We start from the raw sequence: 25,922 nt of genomic DNA, 5'->3' as shown, positions 1-25,922 counted from the left end.
GCATCGGGTGCTCTGGTATGCATTGAGTATCGTGGGTATTTCAGTGACATGCTCGAGTCTCCGCCCAAAAAAACGCGGCCAAAAAAACGTTGCGGAGATTGCCTGCCTTGCCTGTTTAGACACACAGGGGCTCTACAAATACGACATGGTTCCAATTTGTTAGCGGACACCATGTCACGTTTGGAGAGCCCCTGTGTGCCTAAACATTGGAGCTCCCCCACAAATGACCCCATTTTGGAAACTAGACCCCGCAAGGCACCTATCTAGATGCATAGTGAGCACTTGGAACCCTCAGGTGCTTCACAAATTGATTCGTAAAAATGAAAAAGTGGGAAAAAAAACACTTTTTTATTTTTACGGATTAATTTGTGAAGCACCTGGGGGTTCAAAATGCTCACCACCCATCTAGAAAAGTTCCCAGGGGGGGGTATAGTTTCCAAAATGGGGTCACTTGTGGGGGGTTTCCACTGTTTAGGCACATCAGGGGCTCTCCAAACGCAACATGGCGTCCGCTAATTATTCAAGCAAATTTTACAATCGAAAATTCAAATGGCGGTCCTTCCCTTCCGAGCCCTGCCGTGCGCCCAAACAGTGGTTTTTCCCCACATATGGGGTAAGTGCGTGCCCAGGGGAAATTGCACAACAAATTTTGGGGTCCATTTTTTCCTGTTACCCCTGCGAAAATAAAAAAAATTTGGTCTAAAGTAACTTTTTTGTAAAAAAAAGTTAAATGTTCATTTTTTTCTTCCACATTCAAAAAATTCCTGTGAAGCACCTGAAGGGTTAATAAAGTTCTTGAATGTGGTTTTGAGTACCTTGAGGGGTGCAGTTTTAGAATGGTGTCACTTTTGGGTATTTTCTGTCATAAAGACCTCTCAAAGTGACTTCAAATGTGATGTGGTCCCTAGAAAAATGGTTTTGTACATTTTGTTGGAAAAATGAGAAATCGCTGGTCAACTTTTAACCCTTATAGCTCCATAACAAAAAAAATTTTGGTTCCAAAATTGTGCTGATGTAAAGTAGACATGTGGGAAATGTTATTTATTAACTATTTTGTGTGACATATCTCTCTGATTTAAGGGCATAAAAATTCAAATTTTGAAAATTGCAAAATTTTCGCCAAATTTCCATTTTTTTCACAAATAAACGCAAGTGATATCGAAGAAATTTTACCACAATCCTGAAGTTCAATATGTCACGAAAAAACAATCTCAGAATCAGTGGGATCTGTTGAAGCGTTCCAGAGTAATTACCTCATAAAGTGACAGTGGTCAGAATTGTAAAAATTGGCCTGGTCATTAATGTGCAAACCACCTTGGGTTGTAAAGGGGTTAAGCAGAGGTACAGAAAAAATCTACATCTTTAAAAAAACAGGATTGTTCTGCGGGACAATGCTCAATCACAGCATTGAAGTCTTCATTGCTCAGTGCCCGGAAATATTTTAAAGATGAAAGACTAATGACATGACTTTTTCCTCACTGGACCTAGACCTTACTGAGAACTTTCGAGCTTTTCTTAAACTCGAGATTTATGGTGAAGGAGAACAGTCCCCTCTCTGATCAGTGTCTGGGACTATGGTTGGTGCTCCCCACAAAGATGAACGTCAACAGAGTAAGAAATGAATGGACTCCATGGATGGATGGCTTATCACTGGTGTTGAGAAGAATGGTGGCTATATTGGTCACTGATATATATTTATTAAATGTCAGAAATGTATTCTATAACAGATGAAAATAAATAATTAAGATGGAAAATTTTCATTTTTCATATAGTTGCATAATAATTCTGGACAGAGATATTCTGCTAAGACAACACCTCACGTTTACTTTGTTAAATATTCAGGTTTCAGGTTTATTACCCTTTGGATTGACCGACAGCACTGGAGATGTGAAATAATAAAAGTAATCATCAAAAATACAAATTATCTAATAATTGTGCACACAGTGTAGAGAAGGTGGTGGAGTTAGAAGAACTTATCTTGGAGTGGTGAGATATAAACAAATAAACCTTTAATATATTTTATTGGCTGTACAAAGACTGCTGTTTCTTTATATTGTTAAATTACCTGAATTATTTTATAACTTCCGTAATCCCAACTGATAGCACATAGGTATCTCTGTCTGACCTGAAGATGTATGAAGTGCTCTACCACATTATTGCTTCATACCGGCATCACAATGCTGTTAATTTTTTTTTATTACACAGAATTTTATATATTTTACACCAACTCATCTTCAATTCACTCAGATTCACACAATATGAGATACTAATAATTTATCTATATAATTTTCCTATAGAAGAATGGATAGAGACAGAAGGAAGATGGTGGAGAGGATATTACACCTCACCCCAGAGATCCTCTTCCGGCTTACTGGAGAGGTGAGAGATTCTGATGACGTCACATTACATCATTCTTATATATGGGAATAACAGATGGACAGAACTGGAGAGGTGAGGACTCTGGAAATGTCTGGAGTGAGATTTATTAATGTGTCTCTCTATAACCAGGATTACACAGTAGTGAAGAAGACCTCTAGTGAGCGCTGTCAGGACCCTGTGTCTGAAGGATGGGGAAGACCCCTGAGCCCAATCACTGGACCTCCACCTCACCCCCTGATACATGAGGACATCAATGACCAGAAGATCCTAGAACTCACCTACAAGATGATTGAGCTGCTGACTGGAGAGGTGACACTGCTGGGAATGCTGGGACATTATACAGTAACGCTATGAAGGGATCGGGGGGATGACGGTATCATTGTATGTGTCAGGTTCCTATCAGGTGTCAGGATGTCGCTGTCTATTTCTCCATGGAGGAGTGGGAGTATTTAGAAGGACACAAAGATCTGTACAAGGACGTCATGATGGAGGTTCCCCAGCCCCTCACATCACCAGGTAATAGACAGGACTAAATACACACGGCCTATAATTATCTGTATGTAAAGAATGAATTCAGTCCCTGTATGTGTTTCCTCCAGATCTATCCAGTAAGAGGTCAACACCAGAGAGATGTCACCGTCCTCTTCTTCCACAGGACTGTAAACAAGAAGATCCCAATGTTCCTCAGGATCATCAGGTAGATGGAGAGAAGGTGTCATGAGCTCTCCCCTGTGATGTGTAGATGACTGTGAAGGTCTTGTGCTCAGTCTTGTTTTATCCACCAGTATTATATGTTTTATACTTGTGTAATGAGAACGGTGGAGATGGCAGGATTAGAGCTGATCATAGATGTGACTTCTCCATCTGTTTGTGACTTTTACAATATTTGTTTCAGGGTGAAGATCTGACCCATATTAATACTACAGAGGCATATGTGAGGGATGATGATCGGTGTAAGGAGGAGATTCCTACATATGACTACCCAGGTGAGTAGTAGCCACTAAATGCAAAGAAGCCACAGATTCTTCTCAAGTACCGGCTGTGGCTGCTTTATCAGTGGTGTAGTGCTGTTGTGTCACAATTGTGTGATCACTATTTTACCTCTAGACCACAACATTTTCCTCCATCCAAAAATGTTCACATTACTTTTTGTAATTGTGAAAGACCTTTTCTGTAGGACTTACAAACTTGAGGATCCACCTACCCCCTGGGATTAGAAGACACTGACCCTTACCTGCCCAGATCTGTAAACTACAAAGCCAAATGACAGCGTACTTAGAATGTGCTGACAAGTGAGAAAATCAGTTGAAGAGAAAGCGGAGGGTAATGATGCTGTTGGCTTCCTAGAACCCTGATATCTTATTGGATGAATCTACCTTCTCTCCCTTCTGTGCTGCTGAATGTCCTCATATGGTCCCTACAAGACCAGGTCCAGTCTTTCTGGCCAAACTTCACTTTTATGATCGACAACATTAAATGTGCAGTGAGGCCAAGTGGGAATTTCTGTACAATAACAACAGAGTTTCCCTTTATCCTGACTTTTCAATATCTTTTAAAACTAACTAACTTCAAACAGGATTGTGATAAACTATACAGAAAACATTACACCTGTGCCATGATATATCTCTAAGCTGTGCGTGGCTGATGGCTGTAATATACATTTATTCACGTCTGCAGGAGATGTGTTGGCTCGAGCCCTGGTTTCATGGATTCACTCCACGTCATAAATTATATTATGTTTTCAGTCCTAAGGAATTCAGATTACTGCTCAATCTCTCCTGAAATGGGGGCGCTAATACTTTCTTTACTCTTCTGCTCAGGACTTATAGTAGCTCCAATGGTCCACCATAAATGAGTGCAACTCCGATTTAGTGTTGGAGCTCTCCCCTCTTACATATGTTGTTGTTTGGGATGTAACATATCTTTTATTCTGTCTTTTTTTTACAGGTTCATTCTGTATGATAGCTTTATTGTGCTGGGATCAGTCAGTAAATGAGCCGGGGTCACAACAGGAAACAAATACACAAGCCGGGAGCTGAGCACAGAGGACTGAACCAGAGGAGAACAAGGCTGTATCTGGCAGCTTCCGGCAATATGCTTCCAGCTTTAGTAGGGTGCGGTGCTTTCCAAATGGCTGAAGCAGGGAGCAGATTACTCCAGCTGGACAGCACACACACCCATATTGCCAGACTGGATAGTACTACAGGTCCCAGGCACCCTAATCTTAGTGGCTGGACAGAGCCTGCGCCGCCCAGAGCTTCTGATTCTGACGTCTCCTCCATCACCAGCGCCACCTGCAGGATGAATAAGGCGGCTCCTGGTGAGAGAAGCAGACGTCGCAGTAGCAGATCCCAGAGGAGATGGGACCCACCATTTGCAGAAGCCCTAATGTGACCAAATTGCAGAAAACCAGAGCAGTAGAAATCCCCATAAAGTGACTCCATTTTGGAAATTATAACCCTCAGTGATATAATCTATAGGAGTAGTGACTATTTTGACTCTATAGGCACTTTCCGGAAATTAGCACGCAGTGGATGATGGAGAGTGAAAATTACAAATATATAATTTCATTACCCAACACATAGTGCCCAGATTGTGCTCCAGGAGACACACACCATAAATTAAGTGGGTTCTTCTCACTATAGTAATGCCAAATACATGGATGATAAATGTGGTTTGGGCGCAAGGCTCAGTAGCGGAGGGGAGATTTGATTTTGGCAGAGCGAATATTGCTGGATCGGTTTATTGATGAGTAGAAGCTTTTATTGGTATAATTTTCACGTACATAACATTTTTTGATGGCTTCTTATTCCATATTTTGGAGGCTGAATGAATAAACAGTTGAACACTACGCTCCACTGGTTTATTCTTTGAGGTTTTTAATTAGACTGTGAACTGTCATTCTGTCAATAACTTGTCATTTCTACAGACATTTTAAGAAGAAATGTTCAAAAATATAAATTGAAGGATATTTTATTCAAAGTTAATAATTGTTTTTTTTTCTTGGCAGATGACTGTACCAGGAGATCAGAGGGACAGGAGATTTTTAAATCGGATGATCTTGAGATCCCACAGGATACAATTGAAGTGAATATGATTACTCCAGATATACCATCATCCATTCACAGCAAAGATCTGTCATCTGATCCTTTGAAACAGGTCCTGTCTTCTGATTCATTACTGACTACTAAGGAAAGTCAAAATAAAAAATAAGCATTAAAAAACAAACTGCTCATAAAGGAAAGAAGTCATTTTCACTTTCAGAAAATGAAAATAGTTTTACCCTCGAAAAGTCTATTCTTAAACATCAAAAAATTCACACAGTGGACAAGAGATTTTTTTTTGTTCCAAATGTGGGAGATGTTTTAACCAGAAATCAGATTTTGTGAAGCACCAGAGAACTCACACAGGGAAGAAGCCTTTTTCATGTTCAGAATGTGGGAAATGTTTTAACCAGAAATCAGATTTTGTGAAGCACCAGAGAACCCACACAGGGGAAAAACCTTTTTCATGTTCAGAATGTGGGAAATGTTTTAACCAGAAATCAGCTGTTGTTATACACCTGAGAACCCACACAGGGGAGAAGCCTTTTTCATGTTCAGAATGTGGGAAATGTTTTAGACATAAATCAGTTTTGGTTAACCACCAGATAGCCCACACAGGGGAGAAGCCTTTTTCTTGTTCAGAATGTGGGAAATGTTTTAGCCATAAATCAGTTTTGGTTAACCACAAGAGAACCCACACAGGGGAGAAGCCTTTTTCATGTTCAGAATGTGGGAAATGTTGTAACCAGAAATCAGATTTGATTAACCACCAGAGAACCCACACAGGGGAGAAGCCTTTTTCATGTTCAGAATGTGATAAATGTTTTAACCAGAAATCAGATATTGTTGTACACCTGAGAACCCACACAGGAGAGAAGCCTTTTTCATGTTCAGAATGTGGGAAATGTTTTAGCCATAAATCAGTTTTGGTTAACCACCAGAGAACCCACACAGGGGAGAAGCCTTTTTCTTGTTCAGAATGTGGGAAATGTTTTAACAATCAATCGGTTTTGATTAATCACCAGAGAACCCACACAGGGGAGAAGCCTTTTTCATGTTCAGAATGTGGGAAATGTTGTAGCCAGAAATCAGATTTGATTAACCACCAGAGAACCCACACTGGGGAGAAGCCTTTTTCATGTTCAGAATGTGAGAAATGTTTTAACCAGAAATCAGATTTTGTTAAGCACCAGAGAACTCACACAGGGGAGAAGCCTTTTTCATGTTCAGAATGTGGAAAATATTTTGATCGTAAAATTATTCTTGATGGCCACAAGAGAACTCACACAGGGGAGAAGCCCTTTTCCTGTTCAGAATGTGGGAAATGTTTTAACCATAAATCAGCTTTGGTTAATCACCAGAGAACTCACAGAGGGGAGAAGCCTTTTTCATGTTCAGAATGTGGAAAATGTTTTAATCGTAAAATGATTCTTGATAACCACAAGAGAACTCACACAGGGGAGAAACCTTTCTCATGTTCAGAATGTGGGAAATGTTTTAACCAGAAATCAGATTTGATTAAGCACCAGAGAACTCACACAGGGGAGAAGCCTTTTTCATGTTCAGAATGTGGAAAATGTTTTAATCATAAAATTATTCTTGATAATCACAAGAGAACTCACACAGGGGAGAAACCTTTTTCATGTTCAGAATGTGGGAAATGTTTTAACCAGAAGTCAGATTTGATTAATCACCAGAGAACTCACACAGGGGAGAAGCCTTTTTCATGTTTAGAATGTGGAAAATGTTTTAATCGTAAAATGATTTTTGATAACCACAAGAGAACCCACACAGGGGAGAAGCCCTTTTCATGTTCAGAATGTGGGAAATGTTTTAACCAGAAATCAGCTTTGGTTAAGCACCAGAGAACTCACACAGGGGAGAAGCCTTTTTCATGTTCAGAATGTGGGAAATGTTTTAACCAGAAAGCGCATCTTAATAGCCACCAGAGAACTCACACAGGGGAGAAGCCTTTTTCATGTTGAGAATGTGGGAAATGTTTTAATTGTAAAATGATTCTTAAGAGACACAAGAGAACCCACACAGGGGAGAAGCCTTTTTCTTATTCTTTTTTTTTTAATCCAAGACATTTTTATTGAGATTTTTTCATTAGTTTTTTTTTACAAAACAATAAACCAGTACATACAATAATAAAATAACATACCATAGGGATGAGATACATGCATCTCTCCTATATATCCTTATAGCTTGCCCATTACCGTCTGATAACTTGCAGTTACTATATCTAACAATTAACATTCTACATTCTTGAAATCTCTTATATAACCATAATATTGTAATAAACATTATAATCCTATACACATATAGGTGTGCTATATTACCCATACCACATGTTAGAGAATTCCAATACACATTACAATGAAACATTAGACCTCGCCAATACCCCCCTTCCCCCATAAGTCATTGTCTCTCCTACAATATCCCCCTTGATAGCATTCCAGGTGTTTCCAACCATAAGCCCCATATTTTCTCATATGTATTCATTGAGTTTTGTTTTTTATATACCCCTTTTTCTAATCTGATAATATTATTTATCCTATTTTTGCGTTCACTAATTTCTGGAGGCGAGGGGTTAATCCATTTGGATGCAATATGTTTCCTAGCTTGAAATGAAATATGTGAAATCCCTATTGACATTGGGTTAAATTCCATATCATCCTCTAATATACCTAATAGGCATTTTTTGGGGTCTGGTTGAATAGCTATTTTATATACCCTCTTTATAATAGACAGAACTCCTTTCCAGTATTTACCTATCTCCCGGCATTCCCATAGCGGATGTAATAGGCCCGCAGCATCCATGTTACATCTTGGACATTCAGCAGCAGTCCGGTATCCTATGTTACATAGGAATCTAGGCGTCTTATATTTCCTGTGTATTAATATGATCTGGGAAAATCTCTGAGCCTCATGTAAAGATAATTGGGGAACCAGTTCTAATACCGCTCCCCATTGATCCTCAGAAATTGGACCTATATCTCCATCCATTTTTGTCTAGCTGGAGAAGGAAATATTTTTAAATAATTATCAAGAAGGACTCAGTAAATATCAGAAATACGACCCTTAGGATTTCCCTTCTCTAATACCAACTTAACAAAAGTATTATTTTCTACCCAAAAGGGCGTCCATCTTGATTGTGCATTAAATGAATGCCGAAACTGTAGATATTTATACAATTGTTTATTTGTCATCGCAAATCCCCCCTTTAATTGATCAAAGGACTTAAGTATTCCTTCAGACAATATGTTTTATATCATATATATGTGTTATATTGTATATATTCCTTTATCCTCCCAACTCCGGAATCCCTCTAATTTATAGACCTCTGCATATTTATTATTAAACCATATAGGTGTAGATTCATTGCAGTCTCCTATTTCCATTATATCTTTACCCCTATCCCAGACCTTGTAGAGTAGAGCAAGTGTAGGGTATATTGATTTCTTGTGTGCGAGGTCATTCAGTTCCACTATATGAATAGGAATATTCCACGGTGTTCCTGAGGTAATTAACCCCTTAATACTATTTGGGTTTGCAGCGCTTTGCCACCCACCCAAATGTTGCAATTGCGCTGCCATATAATACTGTGGGGCAAGAAATTCTTTAGTCAGCCACCAATTATGTAAGTTCTCCCACTTAAAAAGATGAGGTCGGCCTGTAATTGACATCATAAGTCAACCTCAACTATGAGAGACAAAATGAGAAAACAAATCCTGAAAATCACATTGTCTGATTTGGAAAGAATTTTTTTTCAAATTTTGGTAGAAAATAAGTATTTGGTCAATTACAAAAGTTCATCTCAATACTTTGTTATATATCCTTTGTTGGCAATGCCAGAGGTCAAACATTTTCTGTAAGTCTTCACAAGGTTGGCACACACTGTTGTTGGTATGTTGGCCCATTCCTCCATGCAGATCTCCTGTAGAACAGTGATGTTTTGGGGCTGTCGCTAGGCAATACAGACTTTCAACTCCCTCCAAAGGTTTTCTATAGGGTTTAGATCTGAAGACTGGCTAGGCCACTCCAGGACCTTGAAATGCTTCTTACGAAGCCACTCCTTTGTTGCCCTGGCGGTGAGCTTGGGATCATTGTCATGCTGAAAGACCCAGCCACGTTTCATCTTCAATGCCCTTGCTGATGGGAGGAGGTTTGCACTCAAAATCTCACGATACATGGCCCCATTCATTCTTTCATATACACGGATCAGTCATCCTGGTCCCTTGGCAGAGACACAGCCCCAAAGCATGATGTTGCCACCCCCATGCTTCACAGTAGGTATGGTGTTCTTTGAATGCAACTCCGCATTCTTTCTCCTCCAAACACGCCGAGTTGTGTTTCTACCAAACAGTTCTACTTTGGTTTTATCTGACCATATGACATTCTCCCAAAACTCTTCTGGATCATCCAAATGCTCTTTAGCAAGCTTCAGATGGGCCCGGACATGTAATAGCTTACGCAGAAGGACACGTCTGGCACTGCAGGATCTGAGTCCCTGGTGGCGTAGTGTGTTACTGATGGTAGCCTGTGTAACGTTGGTCCCAGCTCTCTGAAGGTCATTCACTAGGTTCCCCCTGTGTGGTTCTGGGATTTTTGCTCACCTTTCTTGAGATCATTTTGACCCAACGGGGTGAAATCTTGTGTGGAGCCCCAGATCGAGGGAGATTATCAGTGGTCTTGTATGTCTTCCATTTTCTAATTATTGCTCCCATAGTTGATTTCTTCACATCAAGCTGCTTGCCTATTGAAGATTCAGTCTTCCCAGCCTGGTGCAGGGCTACAACTTTGTTTCTGGTGTCCTTCGACAGCTCTTTGGTCTTCACCATAGTGGAGTTTGGAGTGTGACTGTTTGAGGTTGCGGACAGATGTTTTTAATACTGATAACAAGTTCAAACAGGTGCCAGTACAACAGGTAATGAGCGGAGGACAGAGAAGCCTCTTAAAGAAGTTACAGGTCTGTGAGAGCCAGAAATCTTGTTTGTTTGTAATTGACCAAATACTTATCTTCCACCAAAATTTGAAAAACAATTCTTTCCAAATCAGACGATGTGATTTTCAGGATTTGTTTTCTCATTTTGTCTCTCATAGTTGAGGTCGACCTATGATGTCAATTACAGGCCTCTCTCATCTTTTTAAGTGAGAAAACTTGCACAATTGGTGGCTGACTAAATACTTTTTCTCCCCACTATATATTAGTGCATTAAAAATCGCCAAAACACCAGATTCCTTGTCACTTTGTAGTTATTCACATTTTATCCTAGCCGATTTCTTTTTCCATATAAGAGAATGAAACTTGCTATGAATTTTTTGAAAATGGGAATTATGGATCCAAATAGGGGCATTATGCAGAATGTATAAGAGTTGGGGCATCAATATCATTTTTAATAAGTTCCCTCTTCCTACAGCTGATAATGGTAATCTCCACCACGCATCGATTTTCTTTTTATACTTTTCCAGAAGAAGATATACAGTACAGACCAAAAGTTTGGACACACCTTCTCATTTAAAGATTTTTCTGTATTTTCATGACTATGAAAATTGTACATTCAAACTGAAGGCATCAAAACTATGAATTAACACATGTGGAATTATATACTTAACAAAAAAGTGTAAAACAACTGAAAATATGTCTTATATTCTAGGTTCTTCAAAGTAGCCATCTTTTGCTTTGATGACTGCTTTGCACACTCTTGGCATTCTCTTGATGAGCTTCAAGAGGTAGTCACTGGAAATGGTTTTCACTTCACAGGTGTGTCCTTTCAGGTTTAATAAGTGGGATTTCTTGCCTTATAAATGGGGTTGGGACCATCAGTTGTGTTGTGCAGAAGTCAGGTGGATACACAGCTGATAGTCCTACTGAATAGACTGTTAGAATTTGTATTATGGCAAGAAAAAAGCAGCTAAGTAAAGAAAAACGAGTGGCCATCATTACTTTAAGAAATCAAGGTCAGTCAGTGCGAAAAATTGGGAAAACTTTGAAAGTGTCCCAAAGTGCAGTTGCAAAAACCATCAAGCGCTACAAAGAAACTGGCTCACATGAGGACCGCCCCAGAAAAGGAAGACCACGAGTCACCTCTGCTTCTGAAGATAAGTTTATCCGAGTCACCAGTCTCAGAAATCGCAGGTCAACAGCAGCTCAGATTAGAGACCAGGTCAATGCCACACAGAGTTCTAGCAGCAGACCCATCTCTTCAACAACTGTTAAGAGGAGACTTTCTGCAGCAGGCCTTCATGGTAAAATAGCTGCTTGGAAACCACTGCTAAGGACAGGCAACAAGCAGAAGAGACTTGTTTGGGCTAAAGAACACAAGGAATGGACATTAGACCAGTGGAAATCTGTGCTTTGGTCTGATGAGTCCAAATTTGAGATCTTTGGTTCACAACCACCGTGTCTTTGTGCGACGCAGAAAAGGTGGACGGATGGACTCTACATGCCTGGTTCCCACCGTGAAGCATGGAGGAGGAGGTGTAATGGTGTGGGGGTGCTTTGCTGTTGGGGATTTATTCAAATTGAAGGCATACTGAACCAGCATGGCTACCACAGCATCTTGCAGCAGCATGGTATTCCATCCGGTTTGCGTTTAGTTGGACCATCATTTATTTTTCAACAGGACAATGACCCCAAACACACCTCCAGGCTGTGTAAGGGCTATTTGACAAAGAAGGAGAGTGATGGGGTGCTACGCCAGATGACCTGGCCTCCACAGTCACCAGACCTGAACCCAATCGAGATGGTTTGGGGTGAGTTGGACCGCAGAGTGAAGGCAAAAGGGCCAACAAGTGCTAAGCATCTCTGGGAACTCCTTCAAGATTGTTGGAAGGCCATTTCCGGTGACTACCTCTTGAAGCTCATCAAGAGAATGCCAAGAGTGTACAAAGCAGTCATCACAGCAAAAGGTGGCTACTTTGAAGAACCTAGAATATAAGACATATTTTAAGTTGTTCACACTTTTTTTATTAAGTATATAATTCCACATGTGTTAATTCATAGTTTTGATGCCTTCAGTGTGAATGTACAATTTTCATAGTCATGAAAATACAGAAAAATTTTTAAATGAGAAGGTGTGTCCAAACTTTTGGTCTGTACTGTATATTCAGTGCAATGTAATCCGGAGATCTTTTTGTTATACTTATACTTGGTATTAGAATTTCTCAACCGTTTGTATTCGTGTATGTTCTAATATGCTTGAATCAGGGATATCCTCAAATGGTAGAATAACCGACTTATCCCGATTAATGGACAGTCCTGACCATTCACCAAACTCTCCAATAATGTTCAGAATAGGATCAATAGTCTTCTGGATATCACCTACTGTACATATAACGGTTTGTGTATTATACAATCACTGTATTTTATGTAGTGTGGGCCCCCGCTTCTGCAGTGCCACCATGTAACCAATTGCTTGTGAAATAAAGGTTTTTGACCAAACTAGTGTTTGGTGTTTCTGCTTTGGGTTTCTGATTATTCCCAAATGGTCTGCCATTCATATCCTAGCATAGATATATCACCATCCTATTGGTACTAGACAATTGTCTGATACGTAGATACTTTCCTTTGGTTTGATATATATTACTTGCTTCGTTCAATTTTTATTTTTGTTGTGTTAACTCCTTTACCCCCTAACGTGATTTGCACGTTAATGACCAGGCCAATTTTTACAATTCTGACCACTGTCACTTTATGATGTAATAACATTGGAACGCATCAACGGATCTCACTGATTCTGAGATTATTTTTTTGTGACATATTGCACTTCATGATAGTGTTAAAATTTCTTCGATGTGACTTGCGTTACTTTGTGAAAAAATCTGAAATTTGGCAAAATTTTAATTTTCATGCCCTTAAATCAGAGATTTATGTCACACAAAATAGTTAATAAATAACATTTCCCACATGTCTATTTTACATCAGCACAAGTTTTGAACCCAAATTTTTTTTTTTGTTAAGTTATAAGGTGTAATTCAGCGGCTTGTTGCATTGCTAAAATGTCCAGGGGGTGTGTTCTGGCTAACCATTTTACCTCCCCCCTCAGGTGACTGATCAAATGACTGTGACATAATCACAGGTCCTGTGTGTACAAAAGGATATATAAATCCTGGTGGGTTTTTTTAATTAGTAGAGAGAGAGGGAGGCCTGGTGAGGCAAGAAGCCTGGTCCCTGTAACTGGGACACCATTAGCCTGGAAGGCAGAGGAGGGATCCCTGTGTCTGGGATACCAGTAGCCTTGGAAGGCAAGATGCCTGGTCCCTGTGTCTGGGACTCCATTAGCCTGGAAGGCAGAGGCTGGATCCCTGTGTCTGGGATACCAGTAGCCTTGGAAGGCACGTGGCCTACAGACTACGTCTGGGAAGCCTTAAAGCCACAGCTGTGGCAGAACCAAGCTGATAGAAGCAGTTGAGACCCGTCAAAGGTAAATCGGCGCTTTAAGTGAATATTGTTGCTGTACCTTGCTGAAGTCTGTATTTGAAGCCAAGCGGGCATAGCTGCCACTGAAAAGGCTCTAGGATACATGTGTAACATTCCCGCGAGCCACTGAGATGGACTATGTTATGATGTGTAATAAACTGCTGGTCTTCATATTACCGGAAAATGTTGCATGTGTGCTTTAATTGATCCGGTGAAGCGAGTACCCCCAGCGTGATGAATAGCGCTACCCTACAAAGAGTTAAAAGATGACCAGCGATTTCTCATATTTCCTACATAATTTAAAAAAAACTTTTTTTAGGGACCACATCACATTTGAAGTGACTTCGAGGAGCCATTATGACAGAAAATACCCAGAAGTGACACCTTTCAGGTGCTTCACAGGAAGTTTTGGAATGCGGAAGAAAACAATGAACATTTAACTTTTTTTCACAAAAATGTTACTTTAGAAACATTTTTTTTTATTTTTGCAAGAATAACAGGAAAAAATAGACCTCAAAATTTGTAGTGCGATTTCTCCAGAGCACACCGATACCCCATATGTGGGGGAAAAACACTGTTTGGGCATATGGCAGGGTTCGGAAGGGAAGGAGCGCCATTTGACTTTTTGAATGTAAAATTTGTTTGAATAATTAGCGGATGCTATGTCATGTTCTGGGAGCCCCTGCTGTGCCTAAACAGTGAAAACTCCCCATAAGTGACACCATTTTGGAAACTAGACCCCTCAGGGAACTTATCTAGATGTGCGGTGAGCACCTTGAACCCCCAGGTGCTTCGCAGAAGTTTATAACATTGAGCCATAAAAATAAAATTTTCTCATTTTTCCCACAAAAATGTTTTTCATCCCCCAATTTTGCATTTTCGTAAAGGTAACAGGAGAAATTGCACAATACCATTTGTTGTGCAATGTCTCCTGAGTAAGCCGATACCCCATATGTGGGGCAAAACCACGGATTGAGTGCATGGCAGGGTTCGGAAGGGAAGGAGCACCATTTGACTTTCTGAATTTAAAATTTGCTTGAATAATTAGCTGATGCAATGTCGTGTTTGGGGAACCACTAATGTATCTAAACAGTGGCAACCACCCAATTTTGGAAACTAGACCCCTCAAGGATCTTATCTAGATGTATGGTAAGCACCCTGAACCCCTTGGTGCTTCACAGAAGTTTATAACGTAGAGCCGTGAAAATAAACAAAACTTTTTCCACAAAAATTATCTTTTAGCCCCAAATTTTTTATTTTCACAAGGGGAAGAAGAGAAAATGGACCGCAAAAACTGTTGTGCAATTTCTTCTGAGTACGCCAATACCCCAAATGTGGGGAAAAAACACTGCTTGGACGCACGGCAGGTTCAGAAAGGAAGGAGCACTGTGTGACTTTATGAACGCAAAATTGGCTGGAATCGAGAGCTGACGCCATGTCGCGTTTGGAGAGCTCTTGATGTGCCTAAACAGCGGAAACCCCCTACAAGTGACCCCATTTTGGAAACTATACCCCTCAAGGATTTTATCAAGGGATATAGTGAACATTTTGAACCCAGATGTATGACACAGAATTTTGATAGCACTAGGTCATCATATTGAACAAGTTGTCATTAGTCTTGAGCGCAAGTGCTTGCTACTAGAGTTTGCACTGGGTACTCAGGTATGCACCAAGTATCGTGGGTTCTCGAGTGACATGCTTGAGTCCTCGCCCCGCATGTTTCATGGTTGTTAAACACCCAAAAAAACATGCGGGGATTGCTCGAGTATGTGTAAGGTGCCCCAGCGAGGTAGTTGTGGGCGAGCTGTAGCCCCCTCTCGCTATGGCACCCTACAGACAATACGTGTCCTCCCTCTGAAGTGTGGCTGTGTATGTAGTGCTCTTCACTTACTTCAAGCCATCCGATCGCGGCTGTCTCCAGGCAATTTCTTCTGGGACCAGGGCAGCAATAATTTCAGAGGACACGAGGTTCTTAAGCAGAACTTGGACTTTACTTGGGGAAGAGGAATATATACAATATTTACAGTCGGATATAATGGATAAGGCCCGACAGGCAATCATCTCTCTCACAGGCGCTGTTAACTGCTTCAGCCCTGGTTCCCTCTTTAAGCGGAGCATCTCTGTGGCTATAATTCCTGGCCCAAGAGACTCCTCTGTATTGACAGTGACCGGATCCGATATCTCTCCCCCACGTCTTAGCTTGGAGTCCTATTTAGCTTCCTCTGCTTCCTGCAGACTAGAAGTGCCCCGTGTCCTCACTACGCTTTGATGAGTTTCTCTGGCGAGCGAACAGGACTCGTGCTCTTGTGTGGGGAGAATTGCGCACTGGGATCTCACTGTCTGAGGGTTCGGAGCTCCCGTCTACCCTAGCAGCCACTATAGTCAGGCTGTCTGATCAACTTGCAATCTCAACTCGTACTGAAGAATCACTTCCTGATTCTGGAAACTAAACAGAGACTTTCCTAATATGCCCACCCTCAGTGAGCTGTCATCACAGAACTTTAACCCATCACTGTCTATAACTTTGCTGGCAGACTCAACCTGACATCTGCACCCAGAACAGTGGCATCTTGTGGCTGTTTTCAGGTACTACAGCCCAGAAGGAATTATGCCAGGAACAAGCTCTATATCTCTCTAGGCTTGCTAAGGGCACAAAGTTCCCCCTCTACTCTACTAACTGGACCGCTAAAGCTAACCCCCTTAGCTTGGTCTACCACAGTTAGGGAGGTCTGACCTCAGGGACACTTCCTTTAACTATCTCAGTACCAAGGGAAGACTACGCCCTTCCCCACTATTACATTCCCCGACACTTTAATGTTGGTCGTCCCTGACCACACTAAGCAATAAACATCAATCAACAGCTATAAAATTATGTTACATAACTAAATTTTACTAAAACATTTTTAGTAAACGACTGGTCCTGAGGTCATCTTCTTGGATGGAAGACCGGCCCTTCTCGGTTAAGGGCCCTGGAACAGCAATTCAGGACAGTCCATTATCAACTTTTTCAGAGGCACCGGTCCTTCTTGGTAAGGACCCTGGAAACGACGTGTCCACAGTTTTAAGTCAGGTCAACACCTCAATAGCCCCCAATCCCCTCCTGGGGCTACATTCTGAGGCACACAGTCACAGGTAACACCCTGTGAGTCTTTTTCTTCTTGGCCCTAGCGGGGGTCACCGGTTCTTCCCGCTAGGCCGCAAGTCTCTTAGATTTGGAGGATATCCATCCTCAAGGTGTGCCTCAGCGCTTTAAATTCCAGCAGAAAAAGGCGCAACAAGCGCAACTAAAAGAAAACAAAAGTAAAAACAAAAAGAGCAGCTCTCCTGGGCACGCAACTTTTGGGTGCTGCCTAAGGCCTTCCTGGCCTGGGAGGTAAGGGAACAGTCCTCCATTTTTTAATTTAACTCGTTATGGGGCATTCCGCCCCCATTGGGTAACAGTCCCAAAAGGAATACAGGACCACCGCTGATGGGTCCTAAAAAGGGAAAGTAAAAGACCAACGGACCTTTCAGCTCACCACCTCATTTCTTCCGGGCCCCCTTCTGCTCCTTCATGAAGGCGGCCCATGCTGCAGATGAAGGCGGCTTCCTCCACTTCCATGGCTGATCGGGGTATCTGCTAGGCCCGGGGTCCTCGTCCGAGGATGTAGCACTGCCACAACCGACTTGGGTAGGGCCGTAGCTGGTAACAGAGAAATGATGGACCTCCTGACTGGCACCAGCCTGAGTCCCTCTGGCAGTCCCTGGCTCAACCGCCTCAGCCCCTCCTGGGTGTTGTGGTGCCAACCCCTTCTCTGGCACCTCACTAAGGAAATCAGCCTCCTTGTCGCTTGCGACATCCTCCTCCTCGTCGCTCACAATATCTCCCCACTGCCGCCTCCTCGGCTCCTCTGGTGGAGTACTGGCCTTAGGTGGGGACAGAAAGCCTTTAGGGGCTTCCCTAGCCCAGCGCTACTTAGCATCCCTTTTGGCCCTCCTCTGGAAGACCTGCCGGTCCTTCTCTAGGACGTCTTCCCACTTGTATGGGCGGGTGACCGCAGCCGCATACCACCCGTTTTGGCACTCACATTTTACAAAGTGCACGATGTCCCCCACGTGCAGGTTGTGTAAACGGTCAGGCAGATAGTCCCGCTTTACCGCTTCGCGGGACACGAACACCTCGTGCCCGGTCCATTCCTCTTCCAGAAACCCGTACCCCTCACGGATACGGAATTCTATGACCCGCCCCCGGGTCTGAGCTTCCTCCACTGACTCCCTTCTTGCCGCATTGGACCCCTCCAGCCAGCCTCTCAGGAAGGTATCGGTCCATCACCGCTGTTCTCGCGTGGTCATCGGGGGGTCCCGGGTAGCCCACTTAGGACTCCCGGGCTCGGCGTACTGCTCTGCCGAGGGGGAATGTAGGGCCTCCAAGGCCAACGACCAGAAATTCTCCCGCGGGGCCTTTCTTTTAGGGGGCTTCCCTTCCGCACCGTCCCCTGAAGGCCTGGGGGCCTCTGTTGCCACAGAAGCTACTGGGGCTTGTACCGCAGGCGCGACCGGCCGCTGGGGCATGGACCGCTCACCTTCTGTAAGCTTCGCTGCAGCTATTGCTCTGGCCCCACCTGGATGTTCTCCTCCCTCAGCCGAGGGGGACGTTTCCTCCGGCATCCGGCTCCAGCACCACATGCGAAGCTCGTGGACTAGCAGGCCCAGCTCCGTATCAGGCCTAGTGGCCCACTGGACAGCCACTGGGGGTAAGGGCAACGGTTCACGGGCAGCGCCCGCCGGCGAACGACTTCCAGTCGCGGCCCCTGGGGTGGTGATCTCCAGGGGTTCCTCCTCACTGCTTGTCTCGCGCACGTTGTCAGGCTCTGGGGCTGCCATCCTCTCAGGACGTCCGCTGCCGTACCTCCTTACGTGCCAGACAGAAAATGGCACCGGTCGCTTACCGGTGACGCGCGTCCTGCGCGTCCAGCTCCGCCTCTTCTTGGGCCGGACCTCTGATGCGACCACCGAGTCACTCGTCACTCTTGGCCGCTCCGCCTTCAGCCGCGCCCCCTCTCTGTGCGCGCTGATACTCACGGGGCCGGGCTTCACCTTACGCCACACCCTCTTCCTCTCTGAACGTCCCATCCTGGAACGCATCTTCACCGCTGGGCCCATCCCTCTTCGGGTCGGAACTCGTAGGGGCTGGACATCTTTTCGCGCTCTCCAGCGCCATCCACTCCCACGATGGGCGGTTCTTCTCCCAGACTTTACCGCCGTCGTCACCATCTTGGAATCCATGCTTCGGGCCACCATCTTGGGCCGCATGCCTTCCAACACTTTCTCCTCAGTGTTCTGTGTCGGCTCTTCCCCGTTTTCTTCATGCGAGGAGCTCGCATCTTGCCGACTATGTCAAATGTAAGGTGCCCCAGCGAGGTAGTCGTGGGCGAGCTGTAGCCCCCTCTCGCTATGGCACCCTACATACAATACGTGTCCTCCCTCTGAAGTGTGGCTGTGTATGTAGTGCTCTTCACTTACTTCAAGCCATCCGATCGCGGCTGTCTCCAGGCAATTTTCTTCTGGGACCAGGGCAGCAATAATTTCAGAGGACACGAGGTTCTTAACCAGAACTTGGACTTTACTTGGGGAAGAGGAATATATACAATATTTACAGTCAGATATAATGGATAAGACCTGACAGGCAATCATCTCTCTCACAGGCGCTGTTAACTGCTTCAGCCCTGGTTCCCTCTTTAAGCGGAGCATCTCTGTGGCTATAATTCCTGGCCCAAGAGACTCCTCTGTATTGACAGTGACCGGATCCGATATCTCTCCCCCACGTCTTAGCTTGGAGTCCTATTTAGCTTCCTCTGCTTCCTGCAGACTAGAAGTGCCCCGTGTCCTCACTACGCTTTGATGAGTTTCTCTGGCGAGCGAACAGGACTCGTGCTCTTGTGTGGGGAGAATTGCGCACTGGGATCTCACTGTCTGAGGGTTCGGAGCTCCCGTCTACCCTAGCAGCCACTATAGTCAGGCTGTCTGATCAACTTGCAATCTCAACTCGTACTGAAGAATCACTTCCTGATTCTGGAAACTAAACAGAGACTTTCCTAATATGCCCACCCTCAGTGAGCTGTCATCGCAGAACTTTAACCCATCACTGTCTATAACTTTGCTGGCAGACTCAACCTGACATCTACACCCAGAACAGTGGCATCTTGTGGCTGTTTTCAGGTACTACAGCCCAGAAGGAATTATACCAGGAACAAGCTCTATATCTCTCTAGGCTTGCTAAGGGCACAAAGTCCCCCCTCTACTCTACTAACTGGACCGCTAAAGCTAACCCCCTTAGCTTGGTCTACCACAGTTAGGGAGGTCTGACCTCAGGGACACTTCCTTTAACTATCTCAGTACCAAGGGAAGGCTACGCCCTTCCCCACTATTACATATGGCCGGCAATCCCCAAGTGTTTTTTTTTTGCTGTATAACAGCCGTGAAACATGCAGGGTGGAGACTTGAGTATGTCACCACAGTACCCACGATACTCAGAGCATACCCAAGCACCTGATGCAAACTCAAGTAGCGAGCACTTGCGCTCAACACTAGTCGCCATATCCTCATTTTTTTTCTTTTACTTTTGAAAAAATCCCAACCCTAACCTTAACACAACCCTAATCCTAACCCCAACCCTAACACAACCCCAACCCTATGCAGAGGGATCCATTCACTATAAAGAGGCAGCAGAGTTACTCTGAACTCTATCTGGCCTTTGTTTAGCCGTGTCCTTTTTTTCAGAGGTTCACAAAACTGTGGCTAACGGCACTTTTATGCACATCTAATTAAAAGACAGACTCCGTGGGATCACAGGCCAGACTGCATCCACGGTGCCTCCATCTGACTCATTACAGGGAGTCTTCCGCCGGGGGTTCCGTCTGAATCACGTATTTCAGAGATTTACACAGAAACCCCGGTGTAAGAACTCAGTGCGGAAAGCAGGATAAATGTGAGCCGAGCCTTACTTCGATCTTTGGGAAGCAGAATGAACAAATGGCAGCAGGTGAAGAATTGATTTTATTTATTTTTTATGCCGTTCCTCATGTGGTATAAGTGATTAGATTACTTTATTCTTTGGGTGGTGCGATTACAGTGATACCAGATTTATATCGGGTTTTTATGTTTGTCTGCTGTCACAAACTAAAATACACTTATTTTTGCAAAGACTAGTTTTTGCATCGCCATATTTTGATAGCTATAATTTTTCCAGATTTCGACCGACAAAGTCATGTAAAGGTTTGTTTTTTGCAGGACTACTTGACGTTTTTATTGGTGCCATTTTCGGGCATATGACATTGTTTGATCGCTTTCTATTCCAATTTTTGAGAGGCAGAATAAACAAAAACCAACAGTTCAAGAATTGTTTTTTTTTATGCTGTTCCACATGTAGGGTGACAGCACTGGACTTTTTTTGATATATGAATTATTTCTCTCGTTACAGAGTGTCCAAGTTAAAAAATGTTTGATTAAATTCAAAATAGATCGAAGGCTATAGAAATATTTAAAAAAGGTAGTACATGTGGTTTTAGTGACACCTCCACCTCAAATAAAGAAACCATACGTCAATACAAAAATCTATTATTCAAGAAAACCAAACTTTGGTGGACCAAAACTTCACTTGAGATCTAGATCAAAAAATAATTCCTAGGAGTCTGAGAATCCAACTTTTTCCCACTTTTGAACTTGAAGATGAAACCCTTGTTAGTAAATGGATCACAGTAGCAACTACATGCTCCATGTTGTTCATTAAGATCAAAGTGGACAAAAATACCTCCTTATTGGTGGAAATAGATAATGAGATTTAAAAAATAGAAAAAGTCATGCATAAAGATATGTCAACTGAGAATCTTGAAAAATGCCATAAAGATATTGAGAAGGACTTGGAAAAAATGGGTACATAATATGAGTCAAGGCAAATTGAATAAATTCACCAGACATCAGGCGGATTATGAATCCAATAAAGTATACAGATGTCAATTCAAGAAATTGAATAGAAAAACATCCTTGACGCGAAGTATATCCTCAAATTCGCTGTCATCCGCAGCAGAAAGCACATCATCCAATAGGGACCAGGATGGACCGGATGGTGCCAAGTATAGTGGTCAGAAAATGAGATAGTTTGATAAGAAAAAGACATTTGGAGCCCCTACTCATGGAGGAGGTAGAAACCAAAGGAATGATAAACTTAAGGTGATTAATCTCTTGACCAATATTCTCACTGAGGCACAAATAAATGTGTTAGAAAAATGATTAACCTTTTCTCCATCTCAACCCTTAGACCCATTTCTAGCAATCAAAGATGTTCATTTGTTCACCAGAAAACTTATATTGAAAAAACTTCATCATAAAACCAACAATGAAGAAATTTTTACCACTAAAGAAGAAATTGAGGCTTTACAGATCTTGGAATCACTAGCAGTAGAAAACATGACTATTGCAGCAGAGGTAAGTACTTTCCCCATACAACTTTTCAATAAATCCAAAACATTTTCGGCTCTAAATTTATGTCCAGCAGTAGACATTTTCACCAAACTTGTATCAGCAGAAATTGAGCAACTTAACACTAAAAAAACTTACTCAAATTTGAGCAAAGCAGAAGGAACAGCATTAAAAGAAATGCAAGATTGGAAAGATGTTGTATTTAAGGGACAGATAAAGGTGGTAATTTAGTTATCTGGCCTAATACTGTGCATGAAAAACAGGCATATAAATTGTTGAATGATACCAACTGTTAGAGGAAATTACCAGCTAATCCTATGTCGGCCTTTCAGATGGAATTAATCAACATTCTAGAGAGAGCTCACCAAGAAGGAATTATCCCTAAAAAAATGGTCGATGTGATCAAAGAACTAAATCCCAGATTGCCAACTCTATATCTAATTCCGAAAATTCATAAGGATCTAATGGATCCCCCTGGAAGACCCATTGCAGCGGGCATTGGAGGCCTTTGTGAGGTAATTGGGCAAACCATTGATTATTTTTTAAAACCTCTGGTAACCACTTTACCGTCTTATATTAAAGACACCACAGCGGCTTTACGGAAATTAGACCACATGCATCTGGCTGAGAACATGATTATGGTAACAGCAGATATTGAATCTCTGTATACCTCCATTAGGCATACCGAGGGGCTAACTGCAGTTGCGTGGTTTCTGAGAGAGGTTAACATTGAATATGACATGGCGGAACTGTGGCGCCCCTGCGGGTCCAGTTGCCACAGAGGTACTGCATCTCACCCAGAGGTGTGGTACCCCACTCTCAGGTAAGGACGGAATACTACCCCGGATCCACACACCCACATCCAATACACTCCACTTCAGGAGGGAAGTGCGAGATTGCTCCTAAGGGAGAGCACAGTCCCTGGTCCCTAGCTGCAGGGTGGAACTAGGTAGAGGAGGTGGGTGGAGGAATAAGATCAGTGGAGCACAGACAGAAAGGGTATAAAAGACAGGGAGAAATATCTAGAAGGGTTCAGAGGCTCAGAGGAGAGACAGTTGGGAGTGGGAGCTCAGGAGAAACTCCGTTCAGGAGAGCAAGGAAGGAGAGAGAGGAGTCGGGCCTAGTAAGACAGGCCCAGGAGGAGAGTGAGAGAGGACAGGGGCAGAGTTAAAGGCTCCAGTGGGACAGAAGGTATCCCAGGGGCACGGTGAGTGCAGGAAGCCACCCGTGCGCCCGAATTCACACTTACGTGGAGGGATCAGGCCGCAGAAGGCGATCGGCCCCAAACTAGTGGAGAACCACCAGGCTCAGCTAGCCAACCGGAGGCTGCAGCATTTTCAAGGTGTTGCAACCAAAACCCACAATTATATCGCTGAAAAGGTGGCCACATAGGGTCCAGGGGATTGCAAGTCACCCGACAAGGCCCGAGGCCATTGGCTTGTGACACTGATTTTGAGGCGCGGGGCAGGAGGGTGAGAGCCAGCGCAGTGAGACGACCAGGAAAGGTACATAGAACGGGGTGCCGTCCAAGTGCTCCTGAGATACCTGAGAGTTTGCTGGATCACTACCCCGGAGGACACAGGACGACGGGGGCAGTTGCACACCAGTGACTGTAACCTGAGGAACTTAACAACTGTGAGTAAAACCTGAAGATTGCACCCCACTGTGTCCTTGAATAATTGCTGCGCCATCACCTGCACTACACTGCACCAACAACATCTACCTCATAAAATCACCATCTACTGCCCTGGAGCTAGGCACTGCCTGTGGAGAGCTGAACCAACTCTGCTACGTCACCATCAGCTCCAGTGGATCTGCACCGCAGCGGTGGCCCCATATAGCCGCATACCACAGGTGGCGTCACAAACATTATCTCTAAAACTTTATTCCCCTTTTACTTTTCCTTCAATTATTTGACCGCCCGGGGCCAAGGACCGGGTCACTGCCACCTTGACATCCCCAGCACCGACCGGCCTGGCTAACGAGTACCCCACGGCCCCAGGGGGCGCGTCAGAACTAATCTTGATTCTCCTCGATTTCGTTTTAACCCATAACTGTTTAATTTTTAATAATAAAGTGCATTTAAAACTACAAGGTACAGCTACGGGGGCCACATGTGCCCCTTCATACGTGAACTTATTTTTAGGGGCATGGGAGCGAGAGATTTTTTTGGACGACTTGATACCAGGCATAGAAAATATACATCACTGGATGCGTTTTATTGACGATGTGTGGTTTATTTGGGAAGGGTCATTGTCCGCCCTGAATAAAGTAATGTCCAGACTCAACCATAACAAATTAAATTCAAAACTTTACTTATAAAACAGGTCGAGATGTTGAGTTTCTGGACATCAAAATCCACACTGAATCAGATGGAAATTTGTCAACGGAAGATTACAGAAAGAGTACTGCTAAACATTCATTACTTCATGCCAGTTCATCTCATCCTAGTTCTACCATTAGGGGAATCCCAGTAGGCCAGTTTTTACGGATTAAAAGAATTTGTCCTGAAGAGAAAGCCTTTGAGGAAAAATCAAGAGATCTACGATGTAGATTCCTGGTGAGAGGTTATAGTTGGAGAAAAATTAACCAAGGCTATTTAAGAGCTAAGAAAATCTCTAGAAACTAACTATTTCACCAAAATCAGAAAGTTAAGGATAGTGACATGGACAAAAAACAGGTACAATTGATTGCTAACTATAGTAACCAATGGTTTGAATTTGTAGTAATTATTAAAAAACATTGGCGAGTACTACAAGTTGATCCCGTTCTGAAGAATTACTTACCTGCAAACCCTGCAATAACAGCACGACGTTCCAAGAACTTGAGAGACCTACTAGTACACAGCCATTATGAGGGGGATCAGAGGAAAAAGAGTGAGACATGGTTGGCAACCAAAGGCTTTTTTCCTTGTGGCAGATGCAAAGCCTGTCCAATATGGTTAAAACTTAACAATTCCAAAATGCCGATGGCACTAGGGTATATGATATTCAGCACCATCTCACATGTACAGTACAGACCAAAAGTTTGGACACACCTCATTTAAAGATTTTTCTGTATTTTCATGACTATGAAAATTGTACATTCACACTGAAGGCATCAAAACTATGAATTAACACATGTGGAATTATATACTTAACAAAAAAGGGTGAAACAACTGAAAATATGTCTTATATTCTAGGTTCTTCAAAGTAGCCACCTTTTGCTTTGATGACTGCTTTGTACACTCTTGGCATTCTCTTGATGAGCTTCAAGAGGTAGTCACCGGAAATGGTCTTCCAACAATCTTGAAGGAGTTCCCAGAGATGCTTAGCACTTGTTGCCCCTTTTGCCTTCACTCTGCGGTCCAGCTCACCCCAAACCATCTCGATATGGTTCAGGTCTGGTGACTGTGGAGGCCAGGTCATCTGGCATAGCACCCCATCACTCTCCTTCTTGATCAAATAGCCCTTACACAGCCTGGAGGTGTGTTTGAGGTCATTGTCCTGTTGAAAAATAAATGATGGTCCAACTAAATGCAAACCGGATGGAATAGCATGCTGCTGCAAGATGCTGTGGTAGCCATGCTGGTTCAGTATGCCTTCAATTTTGAATTAATCCCCAACAGAGTCACCAGC

General features: G+C 43.1%; 1 protein-coding gene across 1 annotated transcript; it reads left to right on the top strand.

Annotated features, from left to right (window-relative positions):
• The first annotated feature begins 2,069 nt into the window (after nt 1-2,069).
• LOC141201556 (uncharacterized) lies at nt 2,070-7,863 on the top strand. The gene is made up of 6 exons (XM_073663553.1): nt 2,070-2,379; nt 2,509-2,688; nt 2,957-3,076; nt 3,275-3,365; nt 5,390-5,575; nt 5,712-7,863. The coding sequence occupies exons 1-6, from the start codon at nt 2,302-2,304 to the stop codon at nt 7,406-7,408; spliced, it is 2,352 nt and encodes a 783-aa protein (XP_073519654.1). The 5' UTR covers nt 2,070-2,301; the 3' UTR covers nt 7,409-7,863.
• The last annotated feature ends 18,059 nt before the right edge of the window (nt 7,864-25,922 follow it).

The sequence above is a fragment of the Phyllobates terribilis genome, unplaced genomic scaffold, assembly GCF_046119375.1.
Source record: "Phyllobates terribilis strain yellow unplaced genomic scaffold, ASM4611937v1 Scaffold_119__1_contigs__length_5224398, whole genome shotgun sequence".
Classification (NCBI taxonomy): domain Eukaryota; kingdom Metazoa; phylum Chordata; class Amphibia; order Anura; family Dendrobatidae; genus Phyllobates; species Phyllobates terribilis.
The sequence above is the reverse complement of the archived record's forward strand: the minus strand, read 5'-3'. Positions and strand labels throughout refer to the sequence as shown.

Coding starts and splice junctions, on each gene's coding strand:
- LOC141201556 (XM_073663553.1), top strand. CDS start 2,302: ATGGATAGAGACAGAAGGAAGATGGTGGAGAGGATATTACACCTCACC. Junction 3,366..5,389: donor TCCTACATATGACTACCCAG/GTGAGTAGTAGC, acceptor TTTTCTTGGCAG/ATGACTGTACCAGGAGATCA. Junction 5,576..5,711: donor ATTACTGACTACTAAGGAAA/GTCAAAATAAAA, acceptor ACAGTGGACAAG/AGATTTTTTTTTGTTCCAAA.